This window comes from Plectropomus leopardus, chromosome 10 (genome assembly GCF_008729295.1).
Source record: "Plectropomus leopardus isolate mb chromosome 10, YSFRI_Pleo_2.0, whole genome shotgun sequence".
Lineage (NCBI taxonomy): Eukaryota > Metazoa > Chordata > Actinopteri > Perciformes > Serranidae > Plectropomus > Plectropomus leopardus.
Window position 1 is genome coordinate 23,871,736 of NC_056472.1, and position 21,191 is coordinate 23,892,926.

The 21,191-nt window shown below is 41.5% G+C and overlaps 1 protein-coding gene across 1 annotated transcript in view; it reads right to left on the reverse strand.

Moving 5' to 3' along the window:
* Positions 1-21,191, reverse strand: part of il1rapl1a (interleukin 1 receptor accessory protein-like 1a) — a 206,747-nt gene that overhangs the window by 17,435 nt on the left and 168,121 nt on the right. The window contains exons 6-7 of the mRNA XM_042494889.1: positions 7,623-7,755; positions 585-730 (exon numbers count right to left, since the gene is read on the reverse strand). Of these exons, the coding sequence (XP_042350823.1) occupies positions 585-730; positions 7,623-7,755 (279 nt within the window). The remainder of the gene's footprint in view (positions 1-584; positions 731-7,622; positions 7,756-21,191) is intronic.

Consider the following 21,191-nt stretch of genomic DNA (forward strand, 5'->3'; position numbering starts at 1 on the left):
TGGTGAAATGGTGCATCCAGGCTTTGCATATTCATTCATCACGTACTGTAGCTTCAATGAAAAGTTGAAACACACGGATATAAAGTATATATTTTTATCTTTGTTTTATTCCCACTGATGTGATGTTGTCTTCATATATTTTTTATTTTATTTTTATCGTCTTCTATTGCTTTTACTCTTATAACTTCTAAAATGTATTCATTTAGTCCTTTACCTGCCTTTCGAGCCCTGCCTGCTTTATCACTTTTACTCCTTTTATTTGCTTTAATCGTGTTGACCGTTTGTTGCGCATTTCATTCTTGCCTTGTGGTTCGCCTTTTATAGACCTCTCTCTGTTTGGCATGTTTGTTGATGTTTATCTTACTATTCCCTGAGTTGCTGCCTTTGCTTCGTCTGGTAACAGTTGTTTTTCAAGGTGCTATATAAATAAAGTTATACATATATGTATGACTTAGTCAGACAGTGAGGAATAAGATGATTATTCCAACCTTAAAGCCAATTATGGGGAAATCAAATGCAAAAACTGGATGTTGAGGCGTTAACAGCCCTCAAGGCTGAAGTGTGAAACATCAACCAGCTCTTACCCCGCCTGAAGAGCTGGATGGTAGCTTGGCGACGGCCGTTACCATTTTCCACATAACAGGAATAATTTCCCAGGTCCTCCTCCTCCAAGGAGTCAATGGTCAAAGAAATGGCCACTTCCTGCTCACCGAGATGCTCCTTGACAACCCTGAAAGACAAAACACCAAAACTTAATGACTTCCCTGCAGCTCCAGGTAAACAGAGAAGAGAAGTGGCTCCGCCTGTTGAAGCCACTTCCTCTGATCTGATGTACGAGAACGTGTAATCAAGTGCATGTAATGACACGCGGCATGTATGTAATGGAGCCTCGAGAGCTGTGATCAGGACTGCAGCAATCACAGAGCATATTGTGTTACAATTCCCAACGGCCGCGCCATAAAATGCCTGTGAGCAACCTCGTTCTCTAACAAATATATCTCCATGAAGCGCCCTTTTGTGTTACAGTAAGTACTTGCAGGTATGTTCATTTCTTCTCTCTGCACTCAAAACATATGAGAAATGAAAATCAATAAGGGCTCTTCCTCGGAGTGTGCGGGGGGGGGGGGGGGGAGGGGAAGGAGGGGGGGATCAAATAATGGCGATCAGAAGAAAATCTTTTTATAGCGGCTGCCATGGTAACGGAGAGAAGGAGAGAAAGTAATATTCCATAAAGTAAATGAGTGTCCCCCGCTGGGCTGGTTGAGCCTGATGGAGGAGAGAATGGGGAGATAATGCTCTCTCATACCTTAGACACACTACTTAGCCCACTTTCTGCCGTACCCTCAGCACAAATTACACTTTGGAGGAAACAAAGTGCAAATGAGAAAGAGATGTCTGTTTGTGTGAGTGCGAGCATGTGCATGTATGTGTTAATAACGGCGGTGTTGAGAAGGAGGAGTGGGACGAGGAGAGTGTGTGTGTGTTTGAGTGTGTAGGGGGATAATGACTCTCAAGCATCTCTCTTCTTGCTTGCCTTCAAGCCGATAAACTGCACATAAGGACAGCTTGTTGGGGAGATTTGGCATCAGTAATTGAAAGTGTATCACGGGCGCCGCGTGGAGAGGCTGAGGCGGTGCTGATGATATTTGTAGTTTCAGCTGAGTTTGTTGTGCAATGGTGTTGGAAAGGGGGGGATGCTGGGAGCGCTGGGAGAAGTAGGCACGGGAATAATTCATGTCTCTCCAGGGAGTGGTGGCTACTTTGAAGCCTCCAGTTTCACATTATCACACCGTATGAGGCAACGCAGCTCGCTGCCATACCAGCTGATGTATAATGACCAACGCTGTTCAACCTAAGCCTCGAATGGAGACGATGAGGACCTTAAGTTAGAGGAGGTAAATAACAAGGTCCAGGTGAAGCGCAGATATGCATATCGCAGCTGAATTACAGCTCGTAACACGCATACAGCTGGGCTGAGGAGGGAAACTGAACTTCAAGAACACTTTGATCATCTGCTGGTGGTTCACTGAAGGATCCCAGCAACAGCTGAAAAAAAAGCAGGGAGGGAGCCTTCGTCAATTACACCCCAAATGTGAGGAACACACTATTTATAGATATCAGGGAAGCCAGCTCAATAAATACTTTTAAAAGCCAAAAACTTATTTCTTGATTTGGTCAGCAGAAGTCCAGTGTGCAGGATTTAGGGGGATATTTGGCAGAAATGGATTGCAATACATTAAGTGTATTTTCTTTTGAATATAATCATCTGAAAATAAGAACTGTTGTGTTTTAATTACCTTAGAATGAGTAATTTATATCTACACAGGAAGTGGATCCTCATCTGTGGAATATGCCACGTTTTTGCTGTCGCCCAGAAAGGACAAATCAGACAGAGGGTCTAGATCAGGGCCATGTGCGATTTCACGTTAACAATCAAAATTTCCAGCCCCCACATGAAACTGCTATATTCAGTGTTTTCACTGATTTAAATCACTGAGTCTGTTTGTTTAGGAGAGGAAGACCCCTCTGCGGATAATTCGACCATGAATAAAAACCTCCTGAACATGAACACTGAAGAAATTCTAACTGGGAGAAGTTTCAGCTGGTTGCAATCTGTGATCCTCAATGCTGGATGCCACTAAATCCTCCTAAATCTTACACACTGGACTTTAAACCATGACTTTTTTAACACAGGCCTGAAACTCTGTCTTTTTATACCTTGCACTGCTGCAATTTCTTACTTTACTTTATGTCACTTTAATATAAATGTTTGGTAATTTATTTGATTTTATAATATATGATTTTATGATTTTTTTTAATTTATGGTTTTTTTGGCATTGAGCTATCACGCCCTCTCTGTATTCTATTTTATTTTTGTTTTTGATTTAAATGTTATTTTAAATTGAATAACCTTGTTGGCCTGTTTTATGTCCATTCGTGTAAAGCACTTTATACTGCATTTCTTAAAAGAAAAACAGTGGCACCTCCAAGAGGTGGAAAAAAATCAGTACAATTTAAAGGTTTTAGTGGACTGTAGGTATGGGAACTTTGGGATTCATGACCCCACACGTTAAATAACACCATCACAACATTATTTTTGTTGCCCCACTTGCCGGGTGTTATTCAAATATATCAGATTTAAACATAATTCCAGCTAGCAGGCATATATTGAGACAGTCTCGGAACGTGGGGAGAAAGTAAAGAAACGTACGGTAAACAAAACATCACCATTTCTGCATAGCTATGCAGAGCAGAGCTGCTTCACTTCAGCAGCTACAGAAAATACATTTGCCGTCATGTAATGTTACATGGAGGATTATCCACAGAAAATAACTGTGAAATCAATTTTACTTTTTCAAAACTCACAAGGATTCCACTACTTCAATGACTTTTCCAAGCCAAGAAAACAAGATTTTGGAATTCAATGACTTTTCCAGGTTTTCCATGACCGAGGACACCTTGTATATTGCATGTTAGAACAGCAGAATCAAATTCCTGAAATTCAGTGATGATTTTTGGGGTTGATGTGTGACCCCAAGATTTTCACTGGCCCCATCTGGGCACCTCCATGTCAAATTTCTGGCAGTGCCACTGATGAAAGGTGCTACATGAATATATTTTTATCTTTTATGTTACACTGCTGCATCTGCCGTAACACGTTAACCCCTAGGCCTCAGATTTATAGAATTCCATGTATATCTTTGTAAAACTCTTCAGCTAAACACTTTTCTTCTGGTTGAGCAAGTTTATCAATATCAAGTTAGCTAAATGAGTAAATTGTGAACACTTTCCCAAACGGTGGCTGCTGCAGGCACTTCTTTCTTTCCAATATTCTCTCTCTTTCTTGTGAGCAGAAGTCTGTGTTTGCAACTTATTCAGCCCCTTTATACATTCAATTCAACGTACACCTGCAAAAACACCAACTGAACTGGGTCAATAACATATCGATCACCTTCGTTAATATGCTGAGCCAGATTTGTTTTGTTAATTTATTAATCTCTGCATGCTATGCTAATGTCCAGTCATCCATGCTATGATAACAACAATAGCCCTGTCCCGCTGGCGCAAATGAGAATTTATGGGCTCGGGTTACCATAGAAATGGGGCCCTGTGAATCAATAGGCTCTGGGTTGGGTAAATAAACGCCTGCAGAGACTCTGAGCCCAAGGTATGAACGCTCGTCTTTTAGCTCAAGTTTGGCTGGTGATGCATTAGTAATAAAGCTAAAAGAGTGTGGGTGCTGGCCTGAAGAAGAGATAGCTAATCCTTAGAAACATGCCCACAGTATCATGTAAAAGGGAGACAGCTTGGCTGCAGGGCGAGCACAGATTTGCTCATGTTTAGTTTCTTCTCTCCTTCCTCTTGGTTGCTCCCCGTCCATGCTTGGTCCACATGTCTGTCTGACTTTGCGGGAGTAAAACCGCGGCAGCAGCGGCTGGATGTGAGGAAGCTTCAGGTGGCAGCATCAGCAACAGAGAGTGGATGATCAAATACATTATTGATCTGCTGCATGAAATATTGGTATGAATTATTGATATGATAACCCCTCAGCCAGCGAGCGGGGGAATCCTGGTGTCAGGGAGTAATGGAGGAAGAGAGAGACGGAGAAGGACAGGAGAACAGCGTCGGTGATCAAAATGAGATTTGTTTCTGTTGCATGTTCATATCAGCACACAAGCAAAATCACAGATTTGTCTTCTTTACTTTCCTCCTAGGTGACTTATACCATATTTCTTACTCTTTCTACTTTTTTTCTGTCTGCCCCCTTTCTCCCTCTCTCCTCCTCCTCCTCAGCTCCCCGTGGCCCATCTGCATGCCGCTATAGGTGGCTGCAGCGAGGGAGATAGCGATAGTGGCGGCGGTGTGAAAAATGGCGGTTGTTAACCATCTGACAGGGCTGTCTCCCCAGAGCTGCAGCCTCTCCAAACAGCCCTAATGGGAAACATGCACATGGACGAGGGAATGGACTTGTTTAAATATGTTACACCACTAGGAGGGAGAAACATGGAAATGGGCTTGTTTTAAATGTCTTGGAGTGCTGAAAGTGAGGCATGCTGGGTGAATTTCACAATGTTACACTGAAAGGAGAGGACAAGGGAGGGCCCGTTACAAGAAAGTGCTTTTTTAAGGATCAACACTTAGCAGACTTATACTTGTACATGTGTGATTTATGTGGACAGAAAGGCGGATATGGACTTCCTTTTTCTTAAACGGTGGTTTCCTACTGTGGCGGTGAGTATAAACCGGTAAATGTGCATCCTAGTATCCACCTGATAAATACAAATTTAGAAAATGCTTGCCATGGAAAGAATGCAGTAAACAGTAAAGAAACAAACTGGTTCCTATGTAAGAACTTAACTGGAGACCTACTTTCTAAAACTGTCCAAAATACAATAAAATTGACATGACTTCTTCACAGATTTATCGTCCAAACTCCACGCTTCCTCTTCCTTTCATGAGAAAAATCATACTCAAAGGCTGCATTACTCTGAGACAATCAACAGCTGAACAGGCCAGAGAATTTATGACTGCATGTCGTACGGCAAGAGATGTTTGTCTCACATGATAGGTTCAATTTTTTAAAGAAAATCTTTCTGTGTTATGGTGGCATGCATTACCTATTTAACAAACTATTTAATAAAATGTAACTATTTCACAAATTGAATGCACATCGTATTTTATCCTAAACTGAGATGGGGCAAGAGAAACACATCAAGTATTCATGAAAGCTGAGATCTTAAAGGCTAAGTTTAGTATTTATACTATATATATTTAGTCAACTTGGACCCTATATTCAAATGTTTTTGTGTCTAAGTGACTAAAGTGAACAAAACGTTTCTGAAACTGGTCCAGTACTGAGCAAGACTGCTTCAACAGCCACTCGGGGCATGGTTTCACTGCCAATATAAATCCACAAAAAGTTGTTTTTGCCACTGACATGTTCAGGTTGTTACTATAAGAGTCTGATAAGAAACAGAGCTTTTTGTTAGAGCGTGAGATCCTTTTTGTTAAACCAGAAACAGCTCCAAAGTTGCTACTGCCAAACCCACCAGACCCCATTTAATGATTGTAAATCACATTTCATTCAAATCAACAGAAACAAAATAAAACTCACAAAAAACATCTTGGTTCATCTTTTCAGTGTTACAACAATCGCAAAGTCTGATTGGGCGAAATAAACCCTAAATTCACCCAGTTAGGTGAGAAAATATGCTGCCTCTAAACACACTAAAATTACTGCTTTTTTAAATGTAGTCTGATGGAATTGGCTATGGGGATCCTGGGGCTGTTTCTAGTTAGGCAGAAAGGATTTAAAAAGCAGACTCATCTGTTTTGACTTGCCTTTGTTTGATTTGCCTATGTTTGTTTTTCATGTAATTATCTGTATTTAGTGTTTTAATCCTTTGCTATAAATCACTTTGTGCTCTTGAAAGGTGCTACATATATAAACTTTACTCACTTACTCAAAACTGGACCAATGTGAAAAACAGTTTTCCCCATTAGTCGTTTATAAATAAGAACACGGGAAAATAGGTTGAAATATTCCAAACTAACCCATTAAAGAACAGTACTGCACCTCAACAACTGTGTCTGCCACCAATTTCACTATGAAATTATTTTGCAGAGACTTGAAACTTGCTGGCATTAGACAATCCACCATGACACACAATTCACCACCTGTATTCGTTTTCATATTTTGCCAGAACTGGTAATTCTGCTGCACACAAGGACTGGTTTGAAAACTCTCTTTGATGTAGCACTCAAGGACGCTCCGACATCCCTGACTTCAGTCAGCTGCAGAACAACTAACTTTTCAATGCAAGAAACAACAAAACACCACAGTTTCTTTCCATGATGTAAAGGTTTGTTGATTTTTTTTGTTTTTTTGGCTTGAGGCCTGACTTTTCGACAGCAAAACTGGTAAATGCAATGAGGCGTGGGACAAATAATCAATACAAAACTGTGGTACAATACAATACACTGGCACTAATACTGTAGTATGTTGTGTTGATACAGTGTGCAGCTATACTAACACAACAATGTTTGGAATTATAAGCTTGTACTCATTGATTTGTGTTTAAAACATGAAAATAAAAACAATTTAGAAAGCTGTTAATAAACAGTATTCCTCGAAAAGTTGAAATATGATTTTTCTATTTCAGGGGTGTGTGTTTAATTCACTGACACACGTATTGCGATACATAATAGATGATTATCTTGCTGTGTATGTGATGGATGCGCCTCTATTGGTACTGTGCAAAATGTAGCTTATTATCCTGTTTCCACCTGCTTGCCGACGCATTTCCACTGAACAAAAATGTAATTTAAACAATAAAATAAAGGTGACAAAATGAATGAGTGATGCTTTAAAACAAGCTTTAAGTCTCTGCATGATGGTCACACCAGAGCAAAATAAATGAAAACCAGCAGCTGTTTGGAAGGCAGCAAATAAATCTCTGGAAAATGGTTGGTTTAGTGAATGCAATTTGGAGTTAATGGGCTAAAACATGCAAAGCCATTGGTATCGTCCGTTAATATTTTCCAGTGAATTTATCTACATCTGCTATTAATTCCTCATTAGTGCCATGTCCTGTGAAATCAACTCCAGCAGAGTTTCTTACTTGATGTCGCTTTCCTGGATCCTCTCTTCGTCCAAGTCCTCGATGAACTTCTCTCCCTTCATCCAGTAGATGAGTGGGCTGACGTCGCCGCTGTAGCCGAAAAATGCCCGGCACGTCAGGTTCAAAGCGCTTCCTGCAAAGACAGGAGGAGACATGCTGTCATGCTTGATTGTCCTGCTGGCTTGTTAAAAGGTGTGCGTTAGTGTGCAAGGCCCAGAAAATATGGCACAGCTCCTTCAAAGTCAGTGACATCAACAGAAACATTTTGGTGGAGACGTTAAATTCATATGTATGCATCAAACATATGCTGGTGCATTACTGCCTGGGCTATCATGTGTACACACACATCCTAGCACAAAATTCATGTCAAAAGTGGTTGCATGAGAGACGATGTAAGCTGGACACTCAACACACCTTGGGCCGCTGTGATTACACCAGACAGTCTGTCCTTCAACACAGAGTGAAGGGATCTCAGGAAATGTTTTGATTCTCTCACGTCAACAGCACACACATACAGTAAACTGATCTGAGTAAACAGCAATGAACACATGAGGGCACTCAAGAGCTTTCTACAAAACCCCTCGAGACTGTGTGCCCATGAGAGAAAAGAAGGCAAAATGATGTGAGTGGAGGCTGACAATAACATTATTTTACTTCGAGCTGCTGCTGCTGGGTATGAAGGAAGGTCAGGAGTCAACAACTGCAGTTTGCTGAGAGCTGATGTGTGGAGGAAGAAGTGATTGTCACTGAGGGTCTTTGTTCCGTGAATTGATGGATTATCTCGTTGGTTCAACAGAGAGAGGCCGAGTATCCAGGAGGAAAACAAAGGTGATGCTTCATGCAGCAATTGAAGAAAACCTTCATTTTAAAGGGACAGTTACCCCCAAAATCAAAAATAGATATTTTTCTTCTTATGTGTAGTGCTATTTATCAGCCCAGATTATTTTGGTGTGAGTTGCAGAGTGTTGGAGATACCGGCAGAAGAGATGTCTGCCTTCTTTCCAATGTAATTGAACTAGCTGGCACTTGGCTCGTGGTGCTAAAAGTTCTAAAAAAAATAATGTGAACAGTAATGTCTCTTTATAGAAATCATGACCCCATTACTCAAGATAATCCACAGACCTTGTTGTTAACAGTTTCGTGTAGGAACTAGTTCTTTATACTACTATATATACTATACCCATGGACAAGACGCTTGTGACAGCGTGAGTTGTAAACATTAATTGCATCCTCCCCGGCTGAGCTGTAATGTCAGCTAACTCAGTGGTGTTAAGTGAGCTAGCAGTAGATGCATGCTTCCCTTTGCGCGGTAATATGGTTGGTGAGTGTACTTTGGTAGAAAGAAAATGATTCCTTCCAACATGAAACTTCTTACAACAGGGTCTGTGGATTATCTTGAGTAACCGAGTCATGATTTCTGGAAAGAGACATTACTGTTGAGTTTTTCAAATCTTTTTTTGTTGCTTTGAACACCACAAGCTGAGTGCCATCTAGTTTACCTCACTGTTCTTCATAAAAGTTACGATCGTGGGATGGGGGAACAGAGTTTTGCACGCCTTTAGGGCAGCACCAGAAGTAGTAACAGCACTAAACAGACTTCATTATAAAAGGGGAAGCTGGCAGGACAGGATCATGAGCAGGACAGTTTTGATGAAGTGTTACGCATGCGACCCACCTCTGGGACATTTGAAAAGTAGCTGGTAACAGTTAGCAGCTAACTCAAAAACCAAGAAGCAGCTGAAAATGTCTGCAAACTGGTAAAACTATGAGATTCGGGAGCTCCTTACCCTTCAAGCAGAGGACAACATCCAGTCCCATAACACAGGGACAGTAAGTGATTGTTATTGCCATATTGTGCAGTTGTTATTCTTTAAAAGGTGACATGTAGCCAACATGTATGTTGCACTAGAGGCAGGCACTGTTGTGTTAAATGTCACACCTGTCAGGCCTCTTTTGCTTCTTTGATGCCGGTATGCTGTCTAAAATTACATACTGGAGCAGCATGATGCTGCCATTATTTTGTTCTGTTAAAAATGCAAAGGAAGCATAAAGAAGGGACTATGTTGTGGCCATTTATTGCACTCTCTGTGTAAAAAAGAGCTTTTGAGGGAATATTCCTACAACCAAACAATTTAGACTCATAACAAATATCAGGAAAATATGTATTTTTTTAAATTTTGGGCTGGACCAACTCTTTAAATCCATTTCACTAACACTAGTGGTGTAAGTGTGCTATGAAAGATGTAAACATGCAGCACAGACTGTAGCAGTGGTGTGAGTCGATTAGATTTGGCATAAAGAGGCTCCTCTTTCCCCCACTCAGGCAAGACCTTTAGTGTCCATGAACTATGCATGTATCAGGCTGGTGAGTGTAAAGATGGAGCACTGTTGGCATATACGAGCACATGTTTATTTTGCTTCTCTCTGGAGTGGCATTCTCAAAAAGGCCCGGGGTGCAGCAGCATGTTATTGCTCTCAGCGAACGACACAGTAACATGTAAACAACATACAGATGAGGGAGGCTCATCATGCAGCAGCAAGTACTGTAAACTGTACAGTGAAGGACGCTCTCCTCTTGGGAGAGCCAGTGCTCTGCCTGACTTCGAGGCATGTGATTCGGGGAGCATTGGGAGGAAGGCATGACAGGGGATGGGGAGGTGAAAGAGACGCTTTTCCCTGTTTCACAGCAGGATTTATGAGCAGGAGTGCAAGGTAAACTGTGCTGGTATGGGGCATGTATTCCATTAATCCTGCTTAGCATGTGACAGCACCATGGACAGCTCCCCACAGCCTAGTGGAGGGAAAAGATGGCAAACTATAGTCCTTAAAGAAGTATTTCACCGAAATAAAGAAGGTCCTTGAATAAATCTAGGCCGTCTATGCAGTAGAAATACGCACATTCTTTTGAAACTGGTGCTACGTTAACAGAGAAAACAGAGAAGGATGCTTTTGCTCAAAACTACCAGAATGCTACATGCCTCATCAGACCAATAAACACTCCTGCTGTTGGATGATGTAATGTAGACTGGTCTTTGTGCAAGAATGGCTGGATCTCGTGTTACAGTTATGTACGGCAAGCTAAAACTTTTGAGGTGAGAAATAGGTAGTCTAGTAAAACCATCCTGATAACATGAGCTCAACACCCTGTTTCTCTCCCTAGTTCAGTCTGGACTTTAGTTTGCGGCAGTTACTCGCTTTGACAGATAAACTCCATCAGCCAATACGTTAGCATTTGCATCTGTTCCTGTACTACATGTCGCCAGTCTATAAAAGTCTAATAAAATACAATTTATTTATATTAACCATTTGTATGTGAAGTGTACCTCATCAACAACATAGTTTTTGTGGTACACTGGCATTGCCAGTTAATGTTATTTCTCCATTTCTCATTCAGCAGTCCAGAGGCAGCTGGCTGCTGAATACCAGCTGGCAGCGTCCTCGTCTGTCCGTAGCATTGTGAACAACAACCTGCACGGCCGTGATCAGCTTTTCAGCCCCTCGTTTCTGCTTCTCCATTAGTGCAATCAGTGGCAAAACAACAATTAACATTGTATTTGTACCAGGGAACATCCTCATCACCAACAGAGCCAGTTAGTAAAACAAGCTTTTGCCAAATCCAGTCAGAAAAATGGCAAAAAAAAGTCTTCTCCTCAGAGGCACTCCGAGAGTGCATCCTCCTGTCCTTTTTTGTCTCAGTTTAATGTTCTTGTCGACTCTACCGCTGATCTAATTTCACTTATTCCTGCGTTTACTCTGCTAATGCTGATGTTAGCACTTGTTGCTGCATGAGCCACTATTACTGTTTTGAAAGCAGTGGCTGTCAAACTACATCATCTACTATAATGCAGTTTCTGACCGGCTGCTGATGTTTTCAACTACAGATCCTTGATTCGCCTGACTGGACTGTGGTGGACTGAAATCGTTCAGACTGAAGACAGGGAGAGATGGTGAATAGATTCACCTGGCTAATAAATAGGCAACATAATCTTATTTAATGTTTGATCAGCATTGATCAGTTTTTTTTCGACTTCCATTCTCACTGTACAGTATGGTACCCACTTCCTGCTGAAAAAAAATCACTACTGCAGCTAATCGGGGCATTAAAATTTGCAGTAACATTATCATTGCCTAGTTTTATCGTTTGATTGCATTTCGAGTCCAAGTTCGAGTTTGAGAGAGAGGCGGGTAAATCCTTGTGATCCAGCTCTGGTGGGCAATACAAATATGTGGAAGTACAGCCTGAGAGCTGGCCAGACACTGTCAAATAATGTGAAATATGTCATTTGATTGAGGGAAGGAGGGATGTCTAGGGACATCTTGGCACTGGTTAGAGGGAAGAAAATTTACCATGGTTCATCTACACATACTGCCCACATTGTTGTTATACAAAGCTGGCTGAAAATTGGAAAAATAACTAGTATCCTCTCAGATACAATCACAACATAATGCTCATTGTGCTGCATTTTACTGGGGTTTCCATTTTTTGGGGGAGGGTGGTCTTTGCACCCCTTCCTCTCCACTAACAACCTTTTTCTCCGCTGCCCTCGCCAAGACCGGTGGAACACATGTCTTCAGAGCAAAACTGGCAAGGTTATTTTTGAAAACCTGTTTGTGTTTGAACTAAGGGCATGTATCCTCTGTGCTCCCGCTGCCCACAAACCCAGACACAGCTTCAAAAGATTTCAGTAGGTCACTCTCTGCACAAGCAAAGTTTTAAGGCGTGCAGAGAAGGAGGATGGGAGGACACCCAGGAATGAACTGATGGTGGAGCAGTGGCTGACATTTCCAAAGTTCAACAGCCACTCTCAGCTTGGTATTTGTGCACAGCCGGGCTCTACAAAGGCTACACGCTGTACCTACAAAACAGGAAACCTCCTGCACGCACACGCACACGCACACGCACACGCACATGGACACAGACACAGACACACACACACACACACACACACACACACACACACGAAGGGTTTTCTGCAGTGATACTTAACTGTACAGTCACAATTCATCATTTGTGCAGCAATCGTGCAAAGTAACCACACTGTGCAAAGCACGTATTGTACAACTGTGTTTCTCTGTGTGTGAGGCTGATGCAGCATTTCCTTTTTCCTCTGCTTATAAATCCCCCCCATGCTGTTAGTTTATCCCACAGATCAATTGCAAACTAGGAATGTCATGCTGCCGGCAGCCGCTGCCTGGAGAGGAAGTCTCCACTGAGCTCCCAGGGAATCACAGGAAATTGTTGAAGGCCTCATGCTGTCTTATTCTAATCCAAGTGCAGCACGCCCCAAAACTCCCTCACAGCCACTTTGGTTACTTCTTCCACCACTGCAAACATTGCTGGGGGGTGTTAAACCTGCAACTTCACCATCACATTCATAACACCCGTTTCCACTGCAGGAACACGGGGTAGTTTACGGGGACTTGCCTGTTGGCGCAGGTCCTCGGTAGAACAATTTTCTGGAATTTTTATGGGGGTGAAACAAGTCCGTGCCTCAAGGTATGTACTTCAGTGCAGGCCCGAAAACTGCTAGGAGGGTCATGAGGATGATTCTGTGCTGACTGGGTATAACTCAAGGTGGAGGAAGACATCAACAAAACAAGCACCATTTTTAATACTACGTTCATGTCATATCGGAATAAATGGAGTAATGACATTCCCACTGGAAAAATTCACACGAACGGCCTCTCATGTCTGAAAACAACTCAGAGATAATTTAATAACACAAGTTGCTGACTTGGCATCGTGAATGCATAAACATGGTGGGCAAAACTCCATGTTTGGTCAATGGTAATACCCTTTTGGCCTTTTGGCGTTGCACACTTACGCCAAAAGCACTGACGAAGCGGCACTATTTTACGAGTTCAGAATGAGAACGGACCGGTAGGACGTCTCACTGTTGACTGTTACATAAAGATGTCATTAAGAAAAAAGTTATAGTGTGTGCACTTTTTCATGTGCAGCCTTCAATTATATGCTGGCTCCCTAACACTCAGTCATCATTACTTTTCAAAATGCTCCAAAATGGTTAGTTTAGCAGGAGTTACTCCCAGGCCCTCTCGAAGGGTTGCAGAAGGTTTCAATTGAAAATGTTCCTCCTACTGTTAAAAAGGTGATTACAACCCTGCATCACATGATCTTAGGCAGCAGATGGAATTTGCCAAGTTGTATTGGTAGATCGATTCCTCAGACTTATTATTCTTAAGAAAAAAATTGAAGGACAACCTTCTACTTTTAAAAACACAATATAGTTCCTTCGACTATTCCCAAAACAAAGACCATGTGTGCCATTCGATATGTTCAGTCAACAGCTTTACAGACATGTCTTTCACAATGATGGTCTAGAGCAGAAATTGTTTTTTTTTGTTGTTGGCTGGGGGGATAAATTGGCAGCAAGGCTGAATGCTACATCATACACAGCTCTATAGTGCATCAATATATCCATGGTCACATCACGTCCTCCTCCGACGCTAAAAGTACATTCACTTCCCTCTACGGTTCTTAAGTTATTCGCTGCACATTCCAATGCACAGTTGAAATAACACCAAGTTATTAAACATAACATGTATACATCTACAACAAACCACCACAGCTGCAGTTTAAATCTGCGTGCTGAAGAGAACGAGTGTGTGCGCAGTGCTGTAGAAAAAGATGTACAAATATTAGCCATGACTAATATTTGGCATGACTCTGTCATTAGCCTCTGAGCCAGCAAACTACTATGATGTCAAGCCGGTTGAAGTTTGAGCAGATGGTGGGAAGACTATTAACCAGGACTGGAACAATGAGGTGAATAATTCGCACACTATCAAGTTAAAGAGGAGGAGGAGCAGCTTTTTAAATCTGTTCTCTCCTGCTGTCAAACCCCACAGCAGTGTCATCATTACTATTATGATCTATTATTATTCCTGAGCAGTTTGTAACCCTTGGTAACTCACAAGAATGGTGTCTGTGTTGACTTAAACTGATCTTGATGGTGAATTATTACCAAGACGTTATTGTTTCTAAATGGGTGAGGTAGTAATGTGCACAGACAGACCCCAGACCACGCAGACTGTAGTCAGTTCTAATGATGTGAGTGTGTGTGTGTGTGTGTGTGTGTGTGTGTGTGTGTGTGTGTGTGTGTGTGTGGAGGAGTTAAGGGTCCATTCACCACCTCGGGTGTCCTAACAGAAGAAAAACATACACGTCTAAAAACCTGGGTAATTAAAGTGCTTACCGGTTCATTTTAAAAGAAGAGTCAGTTCTCAGATAAAAGCAGCACGGAGGGCGAGGAAAGCCAAAGAAAGTTAAATTATAACCTTGGGCTTGAGAGAGGCTTTTAAGAGAGCAGCATGAAAAAACAAGAACAAGCTGAAGGATCTGTTCCAGCGAGAGTAGCAGATTAGAGTGAGTCCTTTTCAGAGGCTACTTCACATTGTTGGGACTGTAACCGCAGTCACAGTTACAGGTTTTAACTAGAATTAAAACCTCACAGTCTTCGCCAACCAGACAACTTACAGTTCACATACATGCCTGTCAAGACTCATATAATATATGGAGAGAGGACTTTAAACAAGCTATTAAGAGTATTCTTTGGCGAAATGTGGATGCACACATCTTCAACCCAGCAGCACAGAAGATCTTTAAAATAAGGTGTGCATCAGGGATGTGTTTAGGGAGCGGCCTGAGGTGGAAAGTTTTAAAGGGCTGCAACTGACAAAATTTTTTATTATCAATTATTCTTTGTATTATTTTCTCGCTCAATCAATGATTCGTTTAGTATGAAATGTTTAGGAAAAAAAGTATTTTTAATATTTTAAATGAGTTAAAATCATCTACTATTGCATAGGGAAAATAAAAGTGCCAGACATTATTTTTCAAGTAATTTTTTTCTCTACAAATTTATTTTCACATAAGGATATAGTTTAAAAGCTAATTTGCAATAAAATATTAAAAGAATTACAACGATTATTAAACATTTTCTTGATATTGATATTATCATCACGATGTTTTTTCCTTTATCATCAAATCCTGCCATAAAAATGTTTATTGTGGCTGGCAGCCCTACTCACAATTTACAGCAAACAAAAGTGAAAACAACATGCCTTTTTAATATGCTGTTAACAAAACAAGACTTGGCAAAATACCATTTCATAGGCTGCCAGCAATATTAGTTTACATTTACATTTGATATGTAAAAACGAAAAAATTCAAATCCATCCAGTTTTTTTTGAAGTTGACAAATAAATGTGTCATTACAAGACTTGGCAAAATTTGTTGTGAGAAATATCCCCCGCTGAATGTGCGCCTCGTCCAGCACCGGAGCATGATTAAGTGTTTTTGTGAGTGTGTGTCTCTTTATCTGTGCATGTCTCTGTGTGTCGTCTTTGCCTTCACGCATGCGTGGGTGTGGAACAAATGCATGTAATCTGAGTGATTGACATCCTCCCCCCGGCTGAGAGTTGGTCACAGCGCCTGATGGAAATGAGATTTAAGATCCACCCTTTCTTTTATATCTGCCCCGCGTCTATCAGAGTCTCACCGACTTCCACACAGACTGATTACGACTCGGGTCCACCAGAAGCTACATGATGAATACTCAGTGAAGGACAGTATAATTTGAAAGGATACCTCTTGAACCTAATTAGAACTGGATGTGCAGTGGAGGTGAAGTTATAAAGAGCCCCATCCCCGCTGTAATCTAGCCTCTGTACCACTGGCCCCACAACACCGTTTTCTCAAATTGTTTTTTTCTCTTGTTGGTCTTTGAAAAGCTAAAATGGGAGTTTCCATCAAGACAAATGGGTGCGTTATACTGTACTGGCTGGAAAACCTCAATATTTCAGCAGATGATTATTTTGTGAGCGTTCAGTGACTTCATGAGTCAGTGCTGTTAAAGCGGAAAAACAGTGAGTCTGGCTCCGTCCAGGTAAAAAAAAATTCACCTATAAGCACGTCTAAATTGACTAATTCATTCAGTACTTCTTGTTTGTGTGGGTGCAATCACTTCCTGAAGTTTTGTCATCACTGTGAGGTTGCCAAGCTTGAAATAACCCAGCATATAACTTCCTGTGAAGCCATGAATTGTTGTTTGGCTTTGATACAAGTTAAACAAACATGATACAATTTGTTAATTTGTGAGCTTTAAAGGTGCAGATTTCGTTATCTCTGGACAGAGTCAGGCTATCAAGCTTTATATTAAGTTAAGCTACCTTGTGCTCACCCCGCCAGAGGAAATGTTGGCATTATACGTTTCTGTAAACCACGAATACTTTGTATGTATGTATGTTAAATGTTTCTAAAGCGAAGTGAGTTGACTTCGTCGTTGGGAGGTGCAGAGGATGGTGGATGTGGTGACAACTAGCTTCAAGGCCTTCCATACTGCAGCCCACAACAGACCACTATTCAAGACCAACAAACAACACTGTGTGTGTACTGTGTCACAAATGAATGAGTGAATACGTGAATGCGTGAGAGACCAAGAATGGTGTATTTTGGCATTTGGAGCGACTATAAAATGACTCGTGCTGCAGAGGGTCATGAATTTGATTTGCATCAACCCTCTGCGCGTGTTTAGCTGATTTCACAGTATTTGGGATAATTAGGCTTCACAGAGCTGGCACTCAGATTCAGACAGAGGAATACTTTCTGAGCCAGAGGAGAGGAAAACAAACCTTGCACAGAAAACACTCTGCAGATGCTGTCCAAATTCAGCACAGATGCACAGCGCACACAGTGAGATTGACAGATACGCAGACAGAGGGGCAGATGAATGAACAGACAGGCAGGAAAAAAAGAAACAATAAAACCATGCGCATACAAACATGATTATAAGCGAACAGACGCACACATGCACGTCAATGTCAGCTCTGTCTTTTCTGTCTCTTCTCTTTCTCCCAGAATCCACTGAATAGGCCCGTTGTCTTTTACATGTCACTGCTCTGAGCAGAGTTTGATTCTTTGTGTGTGACAGCCACCACCATATTTTATTTGTAGAATAAGCAACAATCTGGAGTGCTTTCTGAATAAGTCATGGTCGGAGTGTGTTTGATGTTTCATAACACACTCTGGTCTTCATCACAACCCAATGTTCTCTCAGTGCTCTATTTTCAAGGCAGGGCGAAGTCTGGCACAAAAAGCGATACCACATGTTGGTGTTGTATTCACCCTGAAGTGCACTTTGCACATTTGTTTGATTTTCTTGCCCTGTGCAGGTGGGAGGAACACTGAGTTGGAAGGTGTTGGTATTTTGTTTTAATAAAGTATTCAGTTTTCATCAAAACGTCAATCATTTTGCAAATATTCATAATTCCATTTGAGCTGAAACTACCATATCAGCGACTATGATTTGAAAAGTGTGGCACCAAAACACAACACCGCTACATAGAAAGCTGGAATTGCTGTGATGAAATAATGCACAACTCTGCTGCAAAATAACCACATCATCCCAGTTAAACTCAATCATTTCTGACAACCATAAAATGCAGGAGAGTCTGGGGACACGTGGAAGGTAAAAAGTTTGCACAACTGACAGTGAAAATATCAGAATTAGAAAACCAGCCTCCTTTTAACATCATATCACATCCTCGGGACTGCCTGTTCCTACCAGCCTTCACTCTGTGGACTCATCCAAAAACACGATGTTACCAAGGGAAACAGCTGCGTGCATCATCTCCCTTTTTTCCATCCTGTCTTGCAAAAGCCCCATTTCATTTTTAAGAGCTTTCCTAATTGCAATATGATGTCATACAGCAAAATAAAGATCCAACCTAGACACATGATAAGACTTTAAAATGGCATGCTCTGAATTTACTATTGTCCAAAACAGATTTTCCACTAAAATGTTCACTACTTTACTGAATACTGATTGTGCTGTGTGTTCACTGGAGATTTAAAGGTTTCATTTGTGTAATTTGACCTTCAGGTCATTGCTCAAATGTGAATGTCTCAAGCCATGATTGACAGCTGTGACAGCCAATCCATGTGCTCGCATTCAATGGGGCTTCTAACGATTGGTCGGATGGGTTCTCCCACTGCGACTATCGCTACTGCGTCTGGCTCCAAGTCTGGCTCCATATGACTTCACTAGCGCAAGATGGCAGCGCCCATATATATTTTAGCCTCACTTAAGTATAGCTGGGGTATGTGGTGGCACATCAACCATCTTTATATACAGTCTATGGCAGTTACCCATGGTCGTCTTGTGGGAGGGGCTTCAGACAGACAGAAGACGTTTTTTTCGAATTCTGCTGTTTTTTGCCTTTTCCAGATTCCTGCTGTACCCAGCTCTAATAGCGTCATTGAGTTAATGTGGGGGAATTGTCATGTTTTTGCACCCATTAAACCAATTATCTCTTCACTTGTAGTTGACAACAAGGACACTGTGTTTGCATTAAAACTGAACCAAGTTTAATTTATTTGTTGAATTACTACTTAATTTTATATTAATTAATTAAAACCTCATTTAGCTGGTTTTCGTTTTTAGCCAAGTTAGCCAAACAGCTCCTGAGATGGCAGTTTTGTCTGTCAGTCCGTCACTATCCAGGTTAATGATCTCAACAGCTATCACACTGTCATTAAATTTGATACAAAGAGTCATGGTCCTAAGTACATGGATCTCCATAACTTCTGGTAGACTCTTAGTCACTTGTTTTGTTTTTATCTTCACACCTGCGTGTTTCTGTACATAAAAAAGCACAGTCACGAAGCCAAGTATCATTCCAAAGCAAATTAAATATTTCCAGAAAATCAGCAAAAGAAAATTCACCCGCATAGGTTTTGTAATTAGCAGTTTGGTGCATGGAGATAAACCATTGATGGTGCCATCAAACCACTGCAGAACAAGAGAGTGAAAGACTTTAAAAAGGCACATCATCTACTTTTGTTATATATATATTACATGTGTCTGTTTTTTTGTTTGCGTTGTTTGTTTGCCACAGTATGTATTTTTTTTCTTTCGACTTAACAACTTTGCACTGTGTTGCAATTTAGCAGTTACATTACGATAACAACTGAATAAACCTCTGACTGCAAATTTCTCTCCTTTTAACACAGACACACACCTGATGCTACTACAGCGTTTTTAAGGCAGCCGGTTGGCGTCCTTACAGCTGTGGTTGGTTGGGAAACCAAGATGGTACAATCATGAGCAAACCTGTCAGCTTATACCGGCAGTAATGTACTGATGTAGATCAGATGAACACCTCATATTCTTTAAATGTCAACATATGACAAGTTGAGAGCAGCAGAGTTGGAGCAGACTTGTTATAAGCTTGAGCTTATCAAATGAGATTTTAAGGTGAGCTGTAAATCTAAATACAAGAGAGGTTTCTCATTCCATATAATGCCATAAAACCTCTCATCTGAAGTGAAAAATCTCCAAAACTGCAGTATAATAAGACTTTCATGCAAAACAGCGTTCTTCTACAGCCCTGCTTTTGACAGACCCTGTCATTTCAGTTTGGGTATTTGGAGCATTAATTAAAATGGCCAAGCAGAAAGTGCTTGTGCGCGCATATGTACTGTATATGTGTGCCTGTGTGTGAGAGAGAAGGAGGGGGAGAATTCGTGTTGGTGAAGATTTCCTGTGGATATCGCTGCAGGAAGATCTGATACAAGTCCTGTCAGTCACGATTCTTCCCCCACAAGGTGTGAAACAAGCATGAAAAAGTGCACATGGTACTGTGTAATCCTTTTTCCGCACGCAGAAAGGATAAGAGGAGCGAACAAGACAGGCAGTAAATAGACACATGTAGCTTTGAACAACAAAATTCCGATGCATTTCAGACTGTTGTGATACTTCGGGGGCATGCTTGCTTTCAATACATTACAGATATAAATGTGTGAGTGTGTGTCGTTTGCTCAAAGGGAGGTGCATCCATCTGTGTGGTTAAAAATGGATGGATCACTACAGAAAGTGGCAGTGAAGAGAGTCCCTGTGCATCTTGCATATGATAATTTTCTATATGCTGTCTTATGTAAACTACATGCAGCCTCAGATTCACCCCACAATCACACAGTAGCACACTTCCACAGTACACACATGCTCAAGTCAAGGGCAACAGAGTGAGATGAGTTTGGGGAGAGCCAGAAAGTGCTAAAAAAAAAAAGGAGTATTGAGAAAAGATGGTGAACGACAGCAACTGAGCATCAGCAACAACCCCTAGAGATTCCACAAAATTCTCATTCCAGTCCCCGTCGCTAAAAATATCTGATCCTGCTTCGCCGTCTGGACTCATCTCTCGCTGCGAGGGGAGGGGCATCTCCAGAGAGAACAGGGCAGGTGTGTTTACTGTTTTCTGGTCATATCAGGAGTGGGGTGTTGAGCTCCGGAAAAGTCCAAATCTGTCTGTCAACGTGCCTTTTCTTCAGCTGCCTGCAGGTTTCCATGACAACGCCTACTGTGCTGGGTAGGAGCAGCTCTGTGGGCTCCATCAGGACCAGAAAAAACAGTGAAGACAGGTACTGTGCCACATTAGGACCTCTGTTGCTTTGTGCCGATGGCGTGCGGCAATCAAAGTCGGCTCTAATTGGAGGAGAGCAGACACAAAATTCTGGCTGCACACAACCAGGCAACATTTTTAGAACTA